We start from the raw sequence: 19,921 nt of genomic DNA, 5'->3' as shown, positions 1-19,921 counted from the left end.
GCATGGGGCGGGGGGGGGGGGGGGGATTGGCTTTTTTTGCCCCCGCCCCGCAGGCCTGCGGGTTCCCCAAAGGGAACCCGCGCCCCGCGAAAAATTCTCAGCAACCGTGCGGGGCGGGTGGGCTCGGGGTGGGGATGAACGGGGCGGGGATCCGCGGGTATGCGGGGATCCCCGCGGGGATGAACAAGTGAAGGGCTGAAGGCACAACATTTTCTTCAGAAGACTCACAACAAAATCCCCAGCAGTTGAAGAAAATCATAACAGTTGTTTATCTACTTTTTTGCCAAAGCAAGAAATATTAAGACGATAAAAGCTGAAAATGAAGCAAAGGAATGTAATCTGAGAGGCATAATGGCCACCTAAAAACAAAGACAAAAAGAAATGATGTCTGTTTGGCTGTTTGCCACCCCACGTCCTCTTCCCCAGTTGAAAATAAGCTTCCAGATCTGCATCAATTTCCCACAGATTTCAAGAACTGATTGGGGCTTTCCACAATATCTCTACCACTATTGGTAGTTTTAGCAGAAGTAGCACTAAAACTACGACAATAATCAAAATTTTGAGGATGGAAAGAAACCCTAAAATGACAATAATAAGGAAAGGATGCGTACCCATTTCCTGAGGAAGAAAAGCAGAAGCCGATCCGATGTAGGAATTGCTATGCTCAAGAGAAATAAGCAGAAGAAGAAGCAGATCTGGAAGATGGGGGAGAGGGTCTGGGAAGAAAATGGAAGAAAAGAAAACAAAATAGAGGGGGCGGCGCTTTACTGCTTTAGGTTAATATTAGGGTTTTTTGTTTTTTGTTTTTTTCTTAATGTACATGGGGCGGGGCGGGGCGGGGATCCGAGCAAAAAAAATAATTTAACCCGTGCCCCGCCCCGCCCCGTGCGGGTTGGTTAAAAACCAACCCGCACCCGCAAAAAAACCCCTAAAATCCGCGATTTTAGGGGCGGGGCGGGGCATGCGGGGCGGGGCGGGTTTTCAGGTATATGCTCACTCCTAACTCCTAGTGCTCAGGGGTGGCGTGCGGCCACCCCTAGATAGAGGTGTAATTCCGAACCGGATATAACCGGCCAAGAAACCGTAATCGGGCATCAACCAGCTCCGGGTAACCAGTTTGGTACCTGATATTTAAAACCAAGCATCTGAAGCCAGTTATTGAATTGTTAGAAACCTAGTTATAACCAGGTAATCGGCTCCGGATGTATAATAAATTAAAAAATATAAAATTACCCATATTGCCCTTTACCCTAATACACGGATACACCCCTACTCCTTTCCTTCTCTTCCGCCTTTTCTTCTTCTTCTTCTTCTTTTTTTTTTCCCCACTTCTCACAAATCTATGCATTTTTCACAAAGTCTCTGTGTCTTCTTCTTCTTCAGTTTTCCCCACCAACTCACCTCCGACTCCTCCCACATTTTTCCCTTCAGCGAAGATCAGCCGCTTCAACTTGTCGGACTCAGCGACGCAAGAGAGGAGGCCACGTGACTTCCTAAAGCAGAGAGTGGGGAGATCACGTGAGGGGAGGTTGGGGAGGGCGATGAAGGAGCCGTGGTATTGGGATTGGAGCTTGTGGAGCATTTGGATGAGGATTTGGACGAACTTGGAATTGACGGCCGTGAGGTGAGCTTGGCGCTGGTGGACAATGAGAGATGAAAACCATTTGAGAATGGAGGACCTGGTGGGGCTAGGATTAGGGCTTGGGGAGTGGGACTTGGAGTGGTAGAGAGAGATGTGGGAAGTGAGTGAGTCGATGAGTTGGGTGTGTGTCATGGACGAGTCGGTGAGCGACTATTTGGGTGGAAAATTTGAGTTTTGTTTTGATTGGGACATATTGTTTTTGCTGGTTGCAGAGACTCGGTCCGAATAACCGGTTTCATCAGGGGTAACCGGGTATAACCCGGTTAATCGGGGTCCCCAATTAACCGAGGTACCCAGTTCCGGTTCCGGTTATTGAAATTTAATAACCAAGGATCCTAGAGCCAGTTTTTGGTTTTAGCCAATAATTGAAAACTGGCTCCGGGTTTACACCCCTATCCCCAGATCTTGGGGGTGGCCAGAATCTATTATTTTTTTATTTTTATTTTTAATTTCTTTTTTTTAAAAAAATAAGTTTTATTTATTTACTTTTTAATATATATATATATGTGTGTTGCCATCTTGTTGGTGCTGGCATGACGTTTAATGGAAACTATCAAAATTTTTAACAAAATTTGACTCTAGGAATCGATTTGTAAATTAAGCCAACCACATGGATATCTGAATTCATGTTGATACCACATGAAATGATTTGTAATTTAAGGCAACTACAGGAACTAATTGTGCAATTATCTCATAAATGATTAAGAGATGAATGTTTAAAATGTCCCCATCTAAAATCATCTATGATTGAGTATAATGTAATTCAATAGATTATTATACTATTGATAGATAACTGGGATGACGTCGAAGTAAAAATTAAATATTAAATCAACACTAGTAAAAAAGAAAAGAAAAAATCCAAACTGATTTTTACAGTCACGTTATCCCAATTTAAATGGTCGGCCATCTTGTCGTAGGAAGAAAAGTTAAGGGTTAAATTACTTAAATATGTTTGACCTCCCTGTGGTTTAAAGACTTTATTTTTTGTCCATTGTGATTCATTATGTATCGTAGATGGTACGTCGTTTATGGATAAAGACGGAGATGGTACCTCCGTCCAACTTCTGTCTAAAAATTGACAGAAATTCACGTAAACACCTTTAAAAAGTTAATACATGTCATATGCTTAATTAAAAATTAAAAAACTAAAAATAATAAAAACTTTAAAAAAGTTAAAAGCTATAATTTTTTTATTTTAAAAAAAAAAAAATACCCTTGGTGTGGTTCGCAATTCAGTTGCATTTTCATTCATTTGGAATTTGGGCTAGCGCACGCTCTTCTACTTCATAAGTTTGATCTTTTAGAATCTGGCCCATTTTCTCATTGAGCGAAAGGTACGAAATAAATCAAATTGATTTTTATATCACAAGTACTATATGTTATTGACAAGGACTTCCGTCAATTTTTGGGCAGACATACTATCTCTGTCTTTAATTATAAAAGAGGTACTATCTACAATAAAAAAGAACAAAAAATAATATCTTCAAACCATAAGAGACAAAACCGTATTTAACCCAAAAGTTAATTATATAGGCACCGTACACGCTCGTATCTAAACACATACTTCTATCACACTTGTTTATCGACTTTTTAGGACTGCTCAACATTGTACTTGGGACCAATAACAAAAAACAAAACATTGTACTTGGGACTATAATAAACCAAATCGTTCATGAGCTGTTCGAGCTTTACTTTATAATTTGATTTATTTATTAAAAAAATTTAGCTTAAACATAAATTTAGACTCATTTATTGAATGAGCCTAAACTCATATAAATTTGTATAACTTTATTTTTATTATTTTTTGTAGCATTGTTTATAACTTTGTAATGAGAATATCTTAGGCATTTAAAAATCTTAATTAAATGGAGTCTTCTTCCTAATATAATAAATATAACTTGAATACTTGTGATTGTGTCATGATATAAATATGTGTATGTGTGTGTATAATGAATGTTTATGTGTGTGTGTGTATATATATATATATACACACACCGGAGATTGAATTGTTTCATATTGTAGATAAAATTATACAATATAATATAAATAATTCATTTCATGATGATAAAATGTATATGATTTATCAAAAATACAAGGTTGGTGAAATTAACTTTTATAGGTTTAAAAATAAAAATTAGGTTAATTAATTAACTCAAATAATAAAATCTTAACAATAATTAATTAACTAATTATTAGTATAGATTTATATATATATATATAAATAATGACGATGTACATTTTGTAAGAAGAATGAATAAGAAAATTGAACAATTCATGAATAACCAAGATTTCGTTTGATAAATAATTTAATGAAGTTTAAACATATAGTTTAGTAATAAGGTTGAACTTACATCGTACTTGAAATAAAATTAAATGGTCCAAAATTAAAAATTCAATACTTGACTCGAATCGATTGTACTCCAACACACATGAATCAATTGGAAAAAACTTTACCGAGCAACCTTATAATTAATCATCTCATAGTTTTTATTTTTAACAAATAGCATATGATCAAAAGATATCTTTACACATAGCCTTCTCTTTATCACTAATTCCTCTCTTCCTTTCAAGAATTAACAAAACCTAGGAGTAACATAGAATCAACCTAAAATAGCAGTGCTGTATATAACATTATTGTAACATAGAATCAACTTCAATGTCCAATCTTATAATTTCCACTTCGCATTACTCAACACATTTTGCCAAAGGGATGTGCTATTTGTCATACCCTGACCCCACCTTCATTTCATTTAGCTGATGTGGCAATGCATCTTTTTCCTGCCACGTCAGACCTTACTTAATAATAAAAAATATATAAAAAAAAAAAATAGTTACTGAATGTAATTTCTATTTAATTAATTACCAAATATTTGTTGGAGAACTTCCATTGAAATAGTAATTGTGCCGAAGGTTACTTCATCCTTGTTGGGCCTGAAAAATTAACCTCTATGAATTCATCCCTCTCGATGCTTGTCTCGATAAATAATTTTGAGTTTCTATTCCCTCATTCCGACACGCCGTTTTGGCAGCTCCTGCTGTTTACCCATCCACCACTCGTGCCATCTATATAAGGCTCGCTGGATTAGGCCTTGGCATTGTTGGCCCATTAAGTAGAAGTTTGCAAAATACCTACTTCCATCATCGGTTAGGCCCATTTAGAGTTTGCCCATCCGATTTAAAAGCTTAACTCGAACTAGGACTTCGAAGATTTGGCCCATATATCACAAGAAACGAGTGGGCCTAACTCTATCTCAATCGGCCCATTGGCTGCGCATTCTAAGGAAGTTGGAAGGCATTCTGAAATTTTTTTTTGAAGGAATTCTGAATTTTTTGTTGTTGCTGGTTTTGTTGTAGTGGAACGTACATGATATAAAAGAGTAAAGGGATGTAAAGAGTGTTATAAAAGATATATAGATTATTGGAGTTTTTTTTTTTTTTTTTTTTTTCCCATTATTATTCTTCAAAATGATATTCTTGCCCGTGTAGAGAATATGAGTTCTAACTTTTTGCAAATTTATTCGGTTTTTTTTTTTTTCTTTTTTTTTTCCGAGCTTAACTTAATTTATGTAACTTTATTTGGCTATTTTCTGAGAATATGAGTTATAATTGAGTAAGAGAGAAAAGAAAATATATAAGAAAAGATTTTTACACGTTTTAATTCTTTACGACGTGATGTTCAGAATTAGACATTTAAAAGATTTTATAATGATGAAAGTACTTTCAATATATTAATCAAGAGTTAAATCACCAGCTTTAATGGTTTTTCATTAGAGTAATGCTATATACGACAATTATATTTGAATTTCATCAACATATTAGGGGTTTAAACCATTAGACAACCTTTGTATCTTGATGAAATTCTGATGAATACTTCTAAATGCTAATCTCTCATCATATTCTTATACTACTGGCCTAATGTTGCAATGTCCATCAGCTTTTATATATATATATATATATAATAAAGACTAATTCAACAATTGATAGGCACTGTCACATCAGCACAATAATATGAAAGTGGGAGGAAATGAATATGTAGTATTACTCGATCCGGTGTATAGCATTACTATTTCCACCGTATAGATCACAAAATCTACATTGAAAAAAATAATAATAATTTCAAACCCTTTTAGACACCAAATTATATATCTTAAGCATAAATTGTTAGCGCAATAAGTACTATAACAATCTTTTATTTTGTTTAGAGAAAAATCTTCCCAATTTTTCCCAATTATTCATTTGTAAAAAATAAATTAGAAAAAAAAAAAAAAAAAAAAAAAAAAAAAAAAAAAAAAAAAAAAAAAAACCCAACAACAACAACTGCCTATAACCTTCCTGAAAACTTATATCTTGGTTGAAAGCTAAACATTTAGATAAACTATAATTATCACGATATAAATGTACCCGTAACCCATCTAGACTAAGCTTCTTGTGCGATTGCAATAGATGTTTAACTTGTTTGTTGGGCCTTTGCAATCAAATCATACACTTCCTAAAGGCTAGCTGAAGTTTCACATCCATCTCATTTTTCACTTTGATAAAATGATTGAAGAGCTGAAAACGAGATAATTATTTCTATTCCAAAACGATCGAAGAGCTGAAACCGAGATAATTATTTCTATTCCAAAACGATCGAAGAGCTGAAACCGAGAAATGTTCAAGATCGAAATTAAGAAGGTCGATCGATCATGAGAGTTGTATGTCAATGCATCAATCACGGAAAGAAAAATAAATAAGCCGAAATTATTTAGAAAACAGTACCCCAAACAATAATCAACAAACGGGATCGAGTCTATGAACAAAGCGAATCAATCGAGAAGACAGATTTTAAAAATAAAAGAAACTTGGGGTACTTCACAATTCACATGCATGCAAAAGAAAGTCTTCAATTATGTTTCTGCAGACTTTCTTCTCTCTTTTGCTTCACTAACTCTCCAAATACATATCTCCAAAGAGGAAAGTCTACGACCTTACTGATCGTGGCCTCAGCCTTGAAGTACTGATCATGCTGCGCGCAGGTGTTAACGTTCCGGCACCAAAGAATTCGGCGCACATGTCCATGAAAAATTTGTCGACAATGTCAAGGTAGGCCGGGCAAGTGAGGCGAGAATAGTAATGAAGAACCTCTTCTATGTCCAACAGATGATCCACATTACTCATATCCAACATCTCCAACTCCTTTAGCTTTTGTACGACCAACCAGTTTGCCTTTCCCCCTCGCGTACGGGTACGGCCTTTAGAACACGAATGATCTTCTCGTCTTTTCATGATCTCCTCATGATGATTATGATTCTTCTTCGTCGGGTAGGTCTGCGAGAACTCCATGAAGCTCCCACTATAAACCTCTGTTTCTTGTTTCTTGCTCCCCTTCTTTGCCCTGTCTTTGTCCGAATCCCATTTGTTGGTGAAGTCAGTGTAGAACTTGTCCAACTCGTTGTGATCAGTCGTCGTAGGTTGGACAAAATTCATGTCCAAGCTGGGCGTGTAAGAAAAGGGATTGTTAGGAGGGGATTTGGGAAGCCTTTGGTAGTCTCCGGAAAACAAAGACTTGAAGCTTTGTAGGGTTTTCCGGAAGAACTTTTTGGTGTTGGAAATGGAGTTTCTTAGCAGCATTGGTGGCTATTTTATGGTGTAATTTTGAGGTTTGTTGGTTGTTTCTCTGCAAAGGAAAGAAAATTAGATAAAAACGTGTCTCCGTCTTTCTTTGGCTTCTGGTTGATGATGATGATGATCCCCCTCGTGAAGGTTTCTTTATACAGATAAGAGATGTGGAGGAGCCATTGAAGGTTTGTTTAACTTTCTAAAAGAAAAACAGAGTACTACTTCCTTTCTTTCTTTCTTTCTCTCTTTTGGGTCTCACTTTATTTTTCTCTTTGTCTTCACACGCTCCTTTCTTGTCTGTGTTTTCTTACTGCTTCCCAACGGGTCCCCCCACTCTCTCTCTCTCTCTCTCTCTCTCTCTCTCTCTGTCATGAAGGTATATATCATAGATATATGAAAGCGTGTGAGCAAGCTGCGTGTCGGTTTTCATTATAATAACAGGGAGTTTCGTTGCTTTTACTTTTGATGGTGGAGTTGGTGTGTAGCTCCTTTAGGAGAATGAAAGGAGCGGGTGCCTGCGTGGTTGTTGAATTGGGCCTTTCTCTCCCTCTCCAACGGCTTGCTAATATATCTCATTCATTGGCTTCATTTGGTTGTTGCCTATACGTCTATGTATGTGAATTGTGATGAATATGTATGTTAGTTAACTGAATTCGATCTACTGCCTTTTACGCATTTACCTTCCCGGCCTGCCGTGAAAAAATCGAACAATAAACTCTATCAGTGGAGTTTTGGCCTATTAACTGTGCCATGCATGCACGCAATTTGAAGTCCCGTATGTCTTGGTATAAGAATATATAGAGATCTCTTTATATGTATATTTGAGGTAATTAGTTACACCCACCTTTCTTTTTTCTTGCCCAGCTGGCACTGTCAATCGTCTAAGTTAGATGGTTAATTATCGAAAAAAGAACGAAAAAAGTTGGAAGATTCTTTGAATGATTTAAAAACCAATTGGCTGGAGATTATTATATATATGGTCACCTGCTGCTTCGCATTTGTTTTAGCATGGTGGTAATTTAAAACAAACAGCATGAAAGGAACCAAGAAAGGTGTGGTTTTTAGAAAAAGGCAAAAGACAAAAGTAGAAGAAGAATTAAGAAGACAGAGAATCACAGATGGTGCACGCTAGCTTTTATTCCGTTAATCATGCCTGGACTTTGTACGTCGGCCAGTTTATAAAATGTCCCCTTGGACTTTTGCAAATTTAATCAAACCCCCCATTGACCAAAAGTAGTGCTATAAATACGAGGATTGAAATTTCAATCCTCCACCAAATTTAGTTGGAGAATTTTCTTTCCACCTAATCTAAAAGATTGTCGAAATATATATAAATTTTTTTAAGGTTAGAATTTTTTTACAAGTTATGTTGTAAGAACTCTGTTTCTCACAAAATAATACATATATTATATATAACACTTACAAAGATTAGGCCGAAGGAATTTATATCCATTTTGTAATAGTTCAATTAAAAAATCGAATACTTCTCACATACTAATTAAAAAATTATATACATCGATCTCATATGTTAAGAGAAATGACAATTTTCTAGACTGAATTATTTGGAGAAAAATTGTCCTAAAAACAATCCTTAATATTAAATTAATGACGCTTGTAGCAAACGAATGACCAAAAAAAAACAAAAAAACCCGACATAAAATGCCGGTTTTCTTGTAGTGCTTTAGAACTTGCCATTTTTTATTTTTGGTTCTTTAAACACACGTACTCTTAAATCTATACATGAGCAAGTTGGAGGACAAATTATGTAATTATCAAAGAGAAAAAAAGAAATGAAATGTGAGAAATGAGCCCTAAACCCTAATGGCCAATATTAATGTTACGGTACTAATTAATCGTTTTGTCATGATACTAAATGCATTATCATGATTATAATCATCTTGGAATAAGACACAAATTAGATGGATTTTCGTGAACCAAGTATCATTACAAACAAACAAGAAGAGATAGGATTCTCATCTTTATTTGCCTCCCATTCTACAAGACATCATTCTGCCACCCAATCCACAGCAGCACATCGGGCTCATTAGAATAAAAAGTAAGAAATGTTCAAAGAACACAAAAATTAACAGTAAATATTATTACTCACTCTTTCTATGCACACTTCTTATCTATATTATAAATATTTTGTATATTTTTGTATTTATTAAATTAAATTCAAAATTATCAAAATGAATGAGAAGTGTGAACAAAAGATGTTCATGGAACACATGTAAATAACATTTTCTTATTATTTCCTATGTTCAGTAATAGTCTAAGTGTGTGTTTGGAATTGTGATTTCGTAGACAATAAGTGTGATTTTAAACAAAATTGCAGAACATAAAATATTTGGGAACTGTATTTTTAAAAATTGCAATTTGAAAACGCAGAAAATTTGCTTTTTCAAATCGCAGGTAAGATTGTGCTTTTTTGAAAACGCAGAATATTAAATGCTAATTTGCGATTTTAAAAGCAAAACTGCGATTTTGCGAAATTATTGCGTTTTATTTTTTTAAATCGCACATTTTAAAATCGTTATTTTAAATCGCATTTTTTAAAATTGCAAACCAAATAGACCCTAAAATAAACTGAACCTAAAGTAATTAAAGAGGCCCCCACTTCAATATTTTCATTATTTTTACTTTCCACTATTTTTCTTTACTTTTACAATTAAAAGCTAAAAAGTAATCTTATATTTCATAAGGAAAATGCTAGACATACACCCAAAGTCTCACACCCATTTTTTATACCCTGAACTGGCATTTCCACCTCAGATTTTTCTTTTCTTTTCTTTTCTTTTTTCTTTTTTCTTTTTTTTTTTTTCTTTTTTTTTTTTCAACCAACGCTCTCTTTCTCTCTCTGATTCTTCTTCTTCTCTCTTTCCGACCGGCGAATGGACGACGGGATCTGGATGGCTGGCAACTGCATTTCGGGATTTGGAGAGCTGGCTGTCCTTGCCTAGGACAGAACGGGATTTGGTCGTTCCCCCGGCCAAAACGGTCTGATCGGCCGGGATCCGGTCATTCTGGCCGAGAAAACAGGTGGTTCAGGCCTAGGGTGGGCGGTTTGGGGTGGAAAACCGGAAGAAAAAAAAAAAAAAAAAATTCTGACGTAGTAATGCCACGTCAAGGTGTAGGGATTTGGGCACGGAGAGTTGGGTGTATGTCTAGCCGCCGCCCTCATTTCATAATATTTTCAAATATTCGATAAAGGTTATTGCGGGGAAGTATAAAATATTCATTATTTTTGTACTTTATTTCTTTTTTTCTTTAATAAAAAAGTATCTTGAGATAGCTATAAAGGAAACATGGACTATTAATTATTTAGGTAGGTGATAATTAAAAAAAAAAAAAAAAAAAAAATTAAATTCAAAGTAAAAACTTTCTTAGCAACGCTTTCCTCCCGTCTTCTATCTCGCTTTCCTCTCCCCAGCGGTAAATACAGACAAGAGAGGAAGGAAGAGCTCTGCCTCCTCTCTTCTCCGGTTCTCCCCCTCCTGATGATTGAATATATATATCATTCCGCTCTTACGGTAAACCCTTTCATCCCTCTCTGTGGAAACTCTCTAGCTCGTTACAAGAGGTTTTTCTCTCTCCAATAAGTTAAGGAGCTCTGCCTCCTTCCTCCTCGCCCATCCGGCCTACTCCCTTTTTTCCTTCAACATCTTCTTTATATTCTTCTTCTTCTCCTACGCCCACACGCCTCTCCATGATCATCTTCGCCGACCTTCACTCCATACATCACTGCTCCCATTCGTCGCACGTGCAAGTTGCAACGTACGCCTCGACACTATTTTTTGTTTCATGTAGCAGATCATTAATTGGCTCCCCTCCACCGTCTCTTCTGGATCTCCATAACCAGTACTGTCCCACTTTTGTCTCCATAAACTTCCAAAGTCAAACGCATATCCAAATGCGATGTCCACTAAGTGCTTATCATCAAGCACCTCATTCGATGGACATCGCGATGATGCTCTTGTACACCAGTTCAAGTCCACAGTCATTATCACTATTATCCCCCTATTTTAGCTTCCAAGTTTTCTTTTAGTTGTGATAGATGTTTTTTCAGGCAACTTATTCATGGAATTGCCTCAAAAATTGCTCTTTTCAATGGCTCATTTCTTAGACTATTTGCAAAAACAACTATTGGGCCTGCCATTTATTTGGCACATTTTTAGATGTTGCATTGTGATGTTTCATGTTTGTACCAGAGACTCTAGAGCTTGGATATTGATCCTCTCTAATTATTTAAGAGATTACTTACCGGAGATAATTAAATAAAAATTAAGTTGTCTAATCACTTATTTCATCATGTGATCTTTTATAATTATCTATCCACATTTTTTTAAATTCGAACAAATAATTTAAGAAGATCTAATTTGAAACCTATGTTACCCTTCTTTTGTATTGTTTTTTTTTTTTTTTTTTCCTTTATTAATGGACTCTCACTTAAAAAAAAGAAAAAAAAAAAAAAAGAAAAGGAAAGAGACTTGCATATCGTTTTTGTGAACTTTCGGTACCTCTGATGTCAATTTGCAAGGATCAAGACGCTCTGAAATTAGGACCAGCGAAGGGACATTTCCAGCTAATCACAGTTGCATGTTGAACGCGACTTCCTTGGCCTTTTAAACATAGGGTCGGCCCCTTTGAGTTATCATTCCAAGTTGGGCCTACTTGCGCTCAAATTTCAAACGTTTGGACCTCCGACTTGTTACTTCTACATCCCACCCTAAATGCATTGTTATTTCCGGTTAATTTTTCTTTCACATCATTTTTTTAAAAAAAAAAAAAAAAAAAAATACACATGAAAAAGAACTACAAACTAAAGCCAAAGCAAAGCTTGGGACTTAAAGAAAATAAAATTACAACAAACAAAAGCTAGGCAACCTAACAGAAATTAACTAAGAATAAAAGTACGCAGAGTCAATACATCAAATTAATATGCTTGCCTAATGATGCTTGGCTCGGATGCCAATAACTCGAGCCACTAGTAAAAGTGGTTAATGGTGTATAAAGAGTCCAGATGACTCAAACACTGATACAGAGAAAAAAAATGAAGAAGATACAGAAAACAAAAGGTCCAAAAATACAAAAGACAAATACAACACAGTACCGAAGGGATGAGAGTTGTCGGCTTTGGCATGTGAAGACCATGTGCTAGCACTTGACGACATCTCTCCGGCCGCGGACCACTACGATCCGCTAATAGCAAAGGTGGGAGAAGGCTAGGGGGAGGGACGTAGCCGCCATGCATCAGTGAGTCAGATGCACTCGCTGGCGCGTGCAAACGACGCTTCGTTGCGAGGAGGTCTGTTGGGAGTGCGGTTGGTGTCGACGAAGGTGGAAGACGACGGCGAGCACGATGGAGAAGCGCATGTCGTGTTGAGTCTGAAGTGAGAGTGTAGATCTAGGTTCTAACCAAATCCGGCGAAAAGACACGGTGGAGGGTGATGACCCATGGGAGCTACGTTGTGGAGATAAAAGGCTGATAAAATGCCTCCAAAGAGGCGGATGGGGTTAGAAAAAACTCTAGTTAGATAGGGGCCTCAAAGGAGGCGTGAGGAAAAAAAGGGAGAGAAAAAGAAGACAAAGCGGGGGGGGGAGAGAGAGAGAGAGAGAGAAGCTTGGAGTTTCCCTTCCATGATGTTCGATGCAGAAGTATTATCAGATGAGAGGAGAGAGAACATAGTTTTTTGAATCAAAACGTACTTAATCACCTTAACTTCACGGTGTAGGATTTTTTTTACATCGTTTAAGTTATACAAGAGTCGTATAAGAGTTTATCAAATAATATGATTCTTCATCCATATTAAACTATTAGTAGAATATTTTTGTCTATTTTTTTTTTTTTTTTTTAATATATGACCGCAAGGGGAGGAAGAAGAGGAATTGAATTTTTTTGAACTAATGACCTCTGATTTATGTGGCATGGTTTCAACTGATTGAGCTATTTCTTATGAATTTTTTTTTTTTTGTCTATTAATTAAGCTCTAAAAAAAATCAAGAGTATTAAAAATTACTTATGTTTTATATGTCAAGTAATCTAATTTGTAATTGTTTATTCCCTTTTTTTTCCTCCTTCCAACTAGTTACCTGTTTATAGTCTGATAAAGAACAGTAGAACACCTCCCAACTCCATTAGGTTAACTTCTACGTATTGATCTTATTATCCGATTAGCCCTTACAGCTCTGACTGCAAAGGTGCAGCTAATATACAGCTGTCGGCGGCTCGAGTGTGCACCTAATTAATAAAAAGTGTTTCAGCTAATGATCATGACTAAACAACGGCTAGGTCTAACCGATTGAGACAGTTCTAGTTTACGACCATTGGCAATGAGCCACGAGTCCGAGAGTTGGAACCAGTCCCTATCAGAGAAATGCTAGAGTGAGACCAAACCACCTTCTTAAGACTACACGCATGACTCATTTTTTCCACTCCTTTAAGCATTTCGGGGGAATTATCTATTTCTCGCCTTTAGTTTAAAATAGTTATTTAAAATATATATATATATATATATTAAAAATATAAAATAAATTTGTCTTGAATTTGTGATTCACAAATGCATGGTTTTTTTAATATTTCTTTTAGGTCTCTCATATTCTCTTTCTTTCACTTCTTTTGTTTCTTTTGTCACGGTTATGATTATAATCAATTAGTAGTTATTTTTTACTTTTTTTAAAAAAAAAAAAAAAAAAAACTTGTATTGACATTTACAATTTTTTTTCAATTTAATTGATGATATTAATTTTAATCGAACTCAGTCAATACAGTATAAACAGTTCAAGAATTGTAATTCCTTCTATAGTAGAGTGTAGGATAATAGTAAAATTTAATAACAATTAGAAAAATGACCATTATCAAAAATTATTGCGTTAGAAAAATGACTATTTTAACGAAACGACCATTGAAAAATATGACTGCAAGAAAAATGTCCGTACGGAGAAAAAAAAACTATTTGAAAAAAATGACTAAAAAAATACAATGCACTGTAAGGGAAAAGGGATGGGGTTCATATCCTGCATATAAAGCCAATGTTGAATGTACTGCCGGTTTATTTCAGCAAGCAAAATACAATTTATTTATTTATTTTTGCAGAGTTTTTCAATTTGGAGTGATATTTGGCTCATAACTTCTTCAATCCTAAAAAATGACCCTTCTGCTTCTTAAATCTTGTGATTCATTATCATTATTTGGTTTCTTGTGATGGTTTTTCAGTGATACTATGTTGGTAATGATGGAGAATAGGGCGGTGATTATGTTGCTAGAGATGAGAGTTTTATTTAGAATTTTTTTGATAGAGATGAGTTTTTAATTAAAATGAATAAAATATATTATTTTAATTAATTAGAGAATGAGTTTAAATAAGCTGTTGGAGTAAGGTCTTGAAATGTGGTTAGCTAAGTTAGCAAAAGTAGGTTTTGGTTAGTCATTTTGCATAAAAATTTACATAAACCATTTGTGAGTGCTCTTAACGACTCTCCAAGACTCAACACACGTATACTTAGGGGTGGCCCAACTTTGTATATTAGTTTTAACCCATCTTTTTAATTAAAGGAGTGAGATTTTTTAATCTTAACGAACTAATTTTATGCAGGGTTTGCAAATCGTATCAAAATTACTAACTCTAACTGTTGCGTATTGAATTCGGACCGTTTTAAAGTATGAGTATAAGACTATATAGATCAGCTTTAATCCAACCCATTTAATTAAACGGGTCAGACCTCTCAATATTAACTCGCTAATTTCGTGTTGAGTTTGTATCAAATTTACAAGTCGTGTAAAAAATTAATAGCCTTATGTATACCTTATCCGATTGCATACATTGTCAGGATTATAGTTGCAATTAGCTTTATATATATAGATTTGAAATGTGTAGTGATTAGCATATGGATGAGGATTTCTTGCATTTATGTGTTCGAATGGTTAGTAATTTTGAAACTTTTATAGAGCGAAAAGTTGCAGGACTCACTTATTTCAAGCGGTTGAGGGACTGGCCAGGACACGTGTAAGGGCCAGTAAATCCCGCAACTCATCTCATCGCAACCCAAATTGTTAGTAATTAAAACATAATAAATGCCTGAACCTTCGGCCAAGTTTAGCTAAAACCTCAAATAATGGCCCAACTAAATTGGGTCCTATGTCTTTTTAAAAAGCTTCTAACGAATCCAAAAGAAAGCTGAAAGCCCAAGAGCCCAAAACCCAAGGCGATTGCGCACCTGTTTCCAGGTTTCCTTTCTTTGTTTTATTATTATTATTAATCTGGAGAGAGAGAGAGAGAGAGAGAGAGAGGAAGGCCCAAGAACCAAAAAATGCGAACATTAATTAGAATGGTAGCCCAATGGAGAGGCAAGTATGCAAAAGAACAGGAACAGCGCTGCAAAGAGGAAGACATTCTTTAACATGTATCCCATTTGAGGAATAGTTAGAACAAACTTGCTCCGCCATGACTTGTCATCTGATCAAAAGAGACGTCCTAGATTGTTACAGAAAGGCCACTGCTCCACCAATATCACAGAAGCGAGAGAATCAAAACCAGTCTCTTTTCTCATAAATATATGTAATGAAACACAGCTATCAAGCTCAGACATTAGACATGGTCCCCCACAAATAGAGAGAGCCCTCTTGGCTCATATTCTTTCTGTAAACCCTCAACACCTCCCCCCCATGTTTTCTAATTCCTTCGTGTCTTCTCTTTCATTTCACTCTTTTTTTTTTTTTTTCTTTTTTCAATCGTTCATTGTTTTGAAAAAGACTTTTCATGCATATGACGTTTCAGTTTCAAAAGCCATTTGGTTAGTGGATTATGGGTAGGGCCTCAGGCCTTTGGCCTTTTAGACGGCTAGATTCATACCCTCTTTTCCACTTTCCTTCTTTGATATAGGCGCGTCAAAGCTACTACATGTCCAACGAGACCTCGACACATTTACTCGATCAGAAAATATATATATATATATATACTGTCAAACTATATTTATCCCCCCAAAAATACCCCTAAAAATTTTTCAAAAAAAAAAATAAAATAAAAAACAAATACCCGTATAAATTTGAAAAAATAAAACTCTTGGTGGCCATGGGTCTTGTGACCCACGATGGCCGTGGCTGGGTCATCATTTTTATTTTTATTTTTATTTTTGTAATTTTTTCTAAATTTTTTATAAGGGTATTTTTATTGAGAGATATTACTTAAATTGAAAGTTGATGAGACATTACAAATTACTAGTAGTTTGATTGAGAAATACGTAATTTTTCAAAATAAAATAAAAAGAGAGAGATTTCCTCACATTTATCTCTTACTTAAGGGCCTTGAGCTCCCTTGTGAGTTGTGATTGTTGGTTGGGTGTTTTTTCATATATTTGAAAATAAACTGTTCATGGACAAAGGGGACATAATGCTACAAAAACAAAACCTCTGTTTGATGTTAGGGTGCATGGTTCTGAGTATTTTCTTTTTATCCATAATCCGATTATATATATAATCAAATGAAAAATGGATCTACCTAACACTCCATATATGATACACTTTTGTCTTTAATAGTTGTTGTTGTCTTTTGTCTTGGGAAGTGGGGAACCGTGCCAATCTCTCATTGCTAAATCATTGGAAGAATCGTTTCACTTTGCTCAATTTCCTTTCCAGTGAAGGCTTTTTGTGTCTCGTATGTGCTAAGCTACGTACCGTAGGTGCTAGTAATGGTCAAATCTCAATTTCTGGCACGATTTATGGATCTATTAAAATTAATTTAGCCTGTTTTATGAATCTTTATACAAAAGATTCTGTCGTTCGACTAGCATTAAACAATTTCCTTTTTTATTAGTTTAACCAAGTATACTTTGTTTTAGGGAATATTTCCGTGTAGTAAATACATGGCAATAGAAATCAATTAATATAAAAAAGAAATTTGCTAATTTTTATAATCAGGTCATTATATTATATGAGAGTCACTGTTAATCCTTATAACAGTTGTTATGGATTTGGAATTTAGTGGGGTTCGACCTGTTTTGAATGGGAAAAAGTTTTGTTTTATTTCCTGGACACTTTTTGAAAATTAGTTTTATCTTTCCAAGTCAACCACACGAGAATTTGGGACAACTTTTTTATGTTTTCAAACATTAGCAATCAAATCAAAAGATCAATCGTTTCCACCACCATCTTTTCAAGCTTCAGGTTGAAAAAGTTTAAGCCGTATCCAATAAAGGTTTGGGAAAGATCCAAAACATTTTTTTCAAAAGCATAAGCAACTGTTCTACTTCCTCTTCTTCTCCCATCTTTTCAAACACAGTGCTTTCACTGACAGTAGAATCAAAAGAAGAGCAGAAGACCATGAAAACAACCCCAGAAGAAAACAAGGAAATCCCACACTACTGTAAACAAGGACCAAGATGCGCAGTGAAAAGTAGAAAAGAATCGGAGAGCACTGGAGCACTTCTTAGAGAAAATGGCGGATAATGCATTAACAAAGTTAATTAAAGTTAGAACTCTTAACTAATTTTCGTAGAAACACAAACAAACACAGAAAACAGAGACAGTTTTCTTCAAGACATATTACAAAACAGAGCCTCCCAAATCTCTGCGAAAACCTCCACAATGACCCTATGATGATGAATAGAATTCAGCGACAGAAAACACTGCAAGAGCTGCTCCAAGTCTTTAGCCGCAAATATCTGCTTCTCAACTATCATCTCCACCATAGACGTCCTGAAATCATTGTACGGATCGCTGGACCTCTTCACCACCGCAAAGCTATCCTTTACTCTGCCCTGCATGGGCGTTATATCGATTTCGGAACTCCAAGGCCCTGCCCTTCTCCGCCTAGTCTCGTGTCTTTTCCGACGAGAACGACGTCGCCGAGACTCAGATGAATCGGAAGACAGACTCTTGGAAGAGAAAAGGGTGTCGGTCTCGTCCTCTCTTCCCTCTTCCTCTTCTTCTTCGTCGCTGCTAGACCACCACCCACCAAAACTCATATCCTGAGAAGACCAGCTTAGGGGAAAGAGTTCTATGTGCTTGCTCTTCATGTGGGTCGTCTTCTTTTTCTTCTTATTCTTGTTTCTCTCCGAGCCTTTCTTCCTCTGTTTGAACTGGTAGAAGGGATTCAAGGGCGAGATTGGAGACGCAGGAGGGCAGTTTCGACCGTCGGGGTTGGCGGAAGCGAAAGGCGAACATGCCTCTGAGACTTTCCTTCTTGGGAACAAATTTTTAGCTGGAATTATGCAGTTGCGGTTGATGGTGTCCGGGGTTTGCAACGGTTTCGGTCTGCAAATGGAGGGAAAAGGTCGATGCATAGGGGACGAGGGCTCGATCATGTGGAAGTTTTGTTGGTTTTCTGGGAGAAATACGGCCTTTTCAACTACGTCGGAGAGGTTTCGGGACCGGCACGAACCGAATGAGGCTCGGAACATGCGAGAGATTCGTAGCTTGAATCGGTTTTCCATTAGAGAGAGAGAGAGAGGGTTTGAGGGTGACTTTTGAAGAGAGAGAGAGAGATGGCGGAATGTGTTGAGAAGGATATACAAATTCACGAGAGAATAGAATTGAAAGTGGAGTTCTATAAATGATGGTATTTAATATTTTAAAAGGGCCTGGCGATAACTTTTTATTGCTGTTTTCGTCCCCTTCTTTGTCCTGATTGAGAAGATTTCGATTGAAGGAAGACCTTTGATTAGAGACCCAAACTATATAAGAATAAATAGTCATCCTCGTATCTCATTTGATATAGATATTTCATTTTAGTGTCTTTATGGTATTCTTTTGAAATGATATAAATATAATAAAAAAATTTAAAAAATTACATCCATGATATCCATAAGAACATAAATGTAATATTTTTATTACATTTATGTCATTTCAGAAGAACACAAACACTAAAATGAGATCTAGTATTCCTCTATCTAATATATTTAAGGCCAAAATAACATACATGAGTAAATACTAAGGATAAAACCCTAATCTTTTCCCATTCTTTTTTTCTTTTTTTCAAATTTTGAATTGAGGCTATGATCCTATGATCCACCACATTTGTGATATATTATTAACACTTTAATCTTTATTACCACCTCAATTGGTTTACTCTGAGTTCATTCGATGAGGATATGAAGCATTACATTTTGTTTTATTTAATGCGTTGAATCGCATCTTTAATCATTTTATCTAAAAATCCGGCAAGACGTATTCTACAAACTGTCAATATGAGTAGAACAACACTGTTGTACCCCAATATAATGCATTAAGGATTTTAAAGATTTTAGAAACTGAGAGACTGGTAAATCATGCTTAATTTATTGTTAGACATTAACCCCGTTGCTTTTCTCTTGTTGTTACGAATTAGAATTGTTCCCACAGTAGAAGAAATATTAATCGGAAATACCAGTGGGAAGAAATATTATAAATGAATTGGGATTTCCATTTTAGGAAAAGAAGAATCAAATGAGCTGCCTTGTTTTTGAATTGTCTTCTATATATCCATAGTTATGAAGCCCCATATAAGTCTACTGGTAAATGCCAACTACCCACATTACTGAAGTGTGTGTGTGTATATATATATATATACACACTAAATTCACTAATAGAGAGAGAGAGAGAGAGAGAGAGAGGGGGGGGGGGGGGGGGGGGACTACGGGACCCATTAATTAATTAAACTATATATAGTGGATTCTTTAGAATTTCAAATTCAAATTGTGGAGAAATGA

The 19,921-nt window shown here is 35.8% G+C and overlaps 2 protein-coding genes across 2 annotated transcripts; both read right to left on the bottom strand.

The window, feature by feature from the left end:
- Positions 1 to 6,358: 6,358 nt before the first annotated feature.
- Positions 6,359 to 7,569, bottom strand: LOC133857410 (uncharacterized). The gene has a single exon (XM_062292672.1). It carries the CDS (start codon positions 7,250 to 7,252, stop codon positions 6,602 to 6,604), a length of 651 nt encoding a protein of 216 aa, XP_062148656.1. The 5' UTR covers positions 7,253 to 7,569; the 3' UTR covers positions 6,359 to 6,601.
- Positions 7,570 to 17,661: 10,092 nt separating this feature from the next.
- On the bottom strand, positions 17,662 to 18,769 carry LOC133857729 (transcription repressor OFP8). The gene has a single exon (XM_062293058.1). It carries the CDS (start codon positions 18,665 to 18,667, stop codon positions 17,768 to 17,770), a length of 900 nt encoding a protein of 299 aa, XP_062149042.1. The 5' UTR covers positions 18,668 to 18,769; the 3' UTR covers positions 17,662 to 17,767.
- Positions 18,770 to 19,921: the final 1,152 nt, after the last annotated feature.

The sequence above is a fragment of the Alnus glutinosa genome, chromosome 14 (assembly GCF_958979055.1).
Source record: "Alnus glutinosa chromosome 14, dhAlnGlut1.1, whole genome shotgun sequence".
Lineage (NCBI taxonomy): Eukaryota > Viridiplantae > Streptophyta > Magnoliopsida > Fagales > Betulaceae > Alnus > Alnus glutinosa.
The sequence above is the reverse complement of the archived record's forward strand: the minus strand, read 5'-3'. Positions and strand labels throughout refer to the sequence as shown.

What these genes read in the sequence shown, in the direction of transcription:
- LOC133857410 (XM_062292672.1), bottom strand. Translation starts at nt 7,252, where the DNA reads ATGCTGCTAAGAAACTCCATTTCCAACACCAAAAAGTTCTTCCGGAAA.
- LOC133857729 (XM_062293058.1), bottom strand. Translation starts at nt 18,667, where the DNA reads ATGGAAAACCGATTCAAGCTACGAATCTCTCGCATGTTCCGAGCCTCA.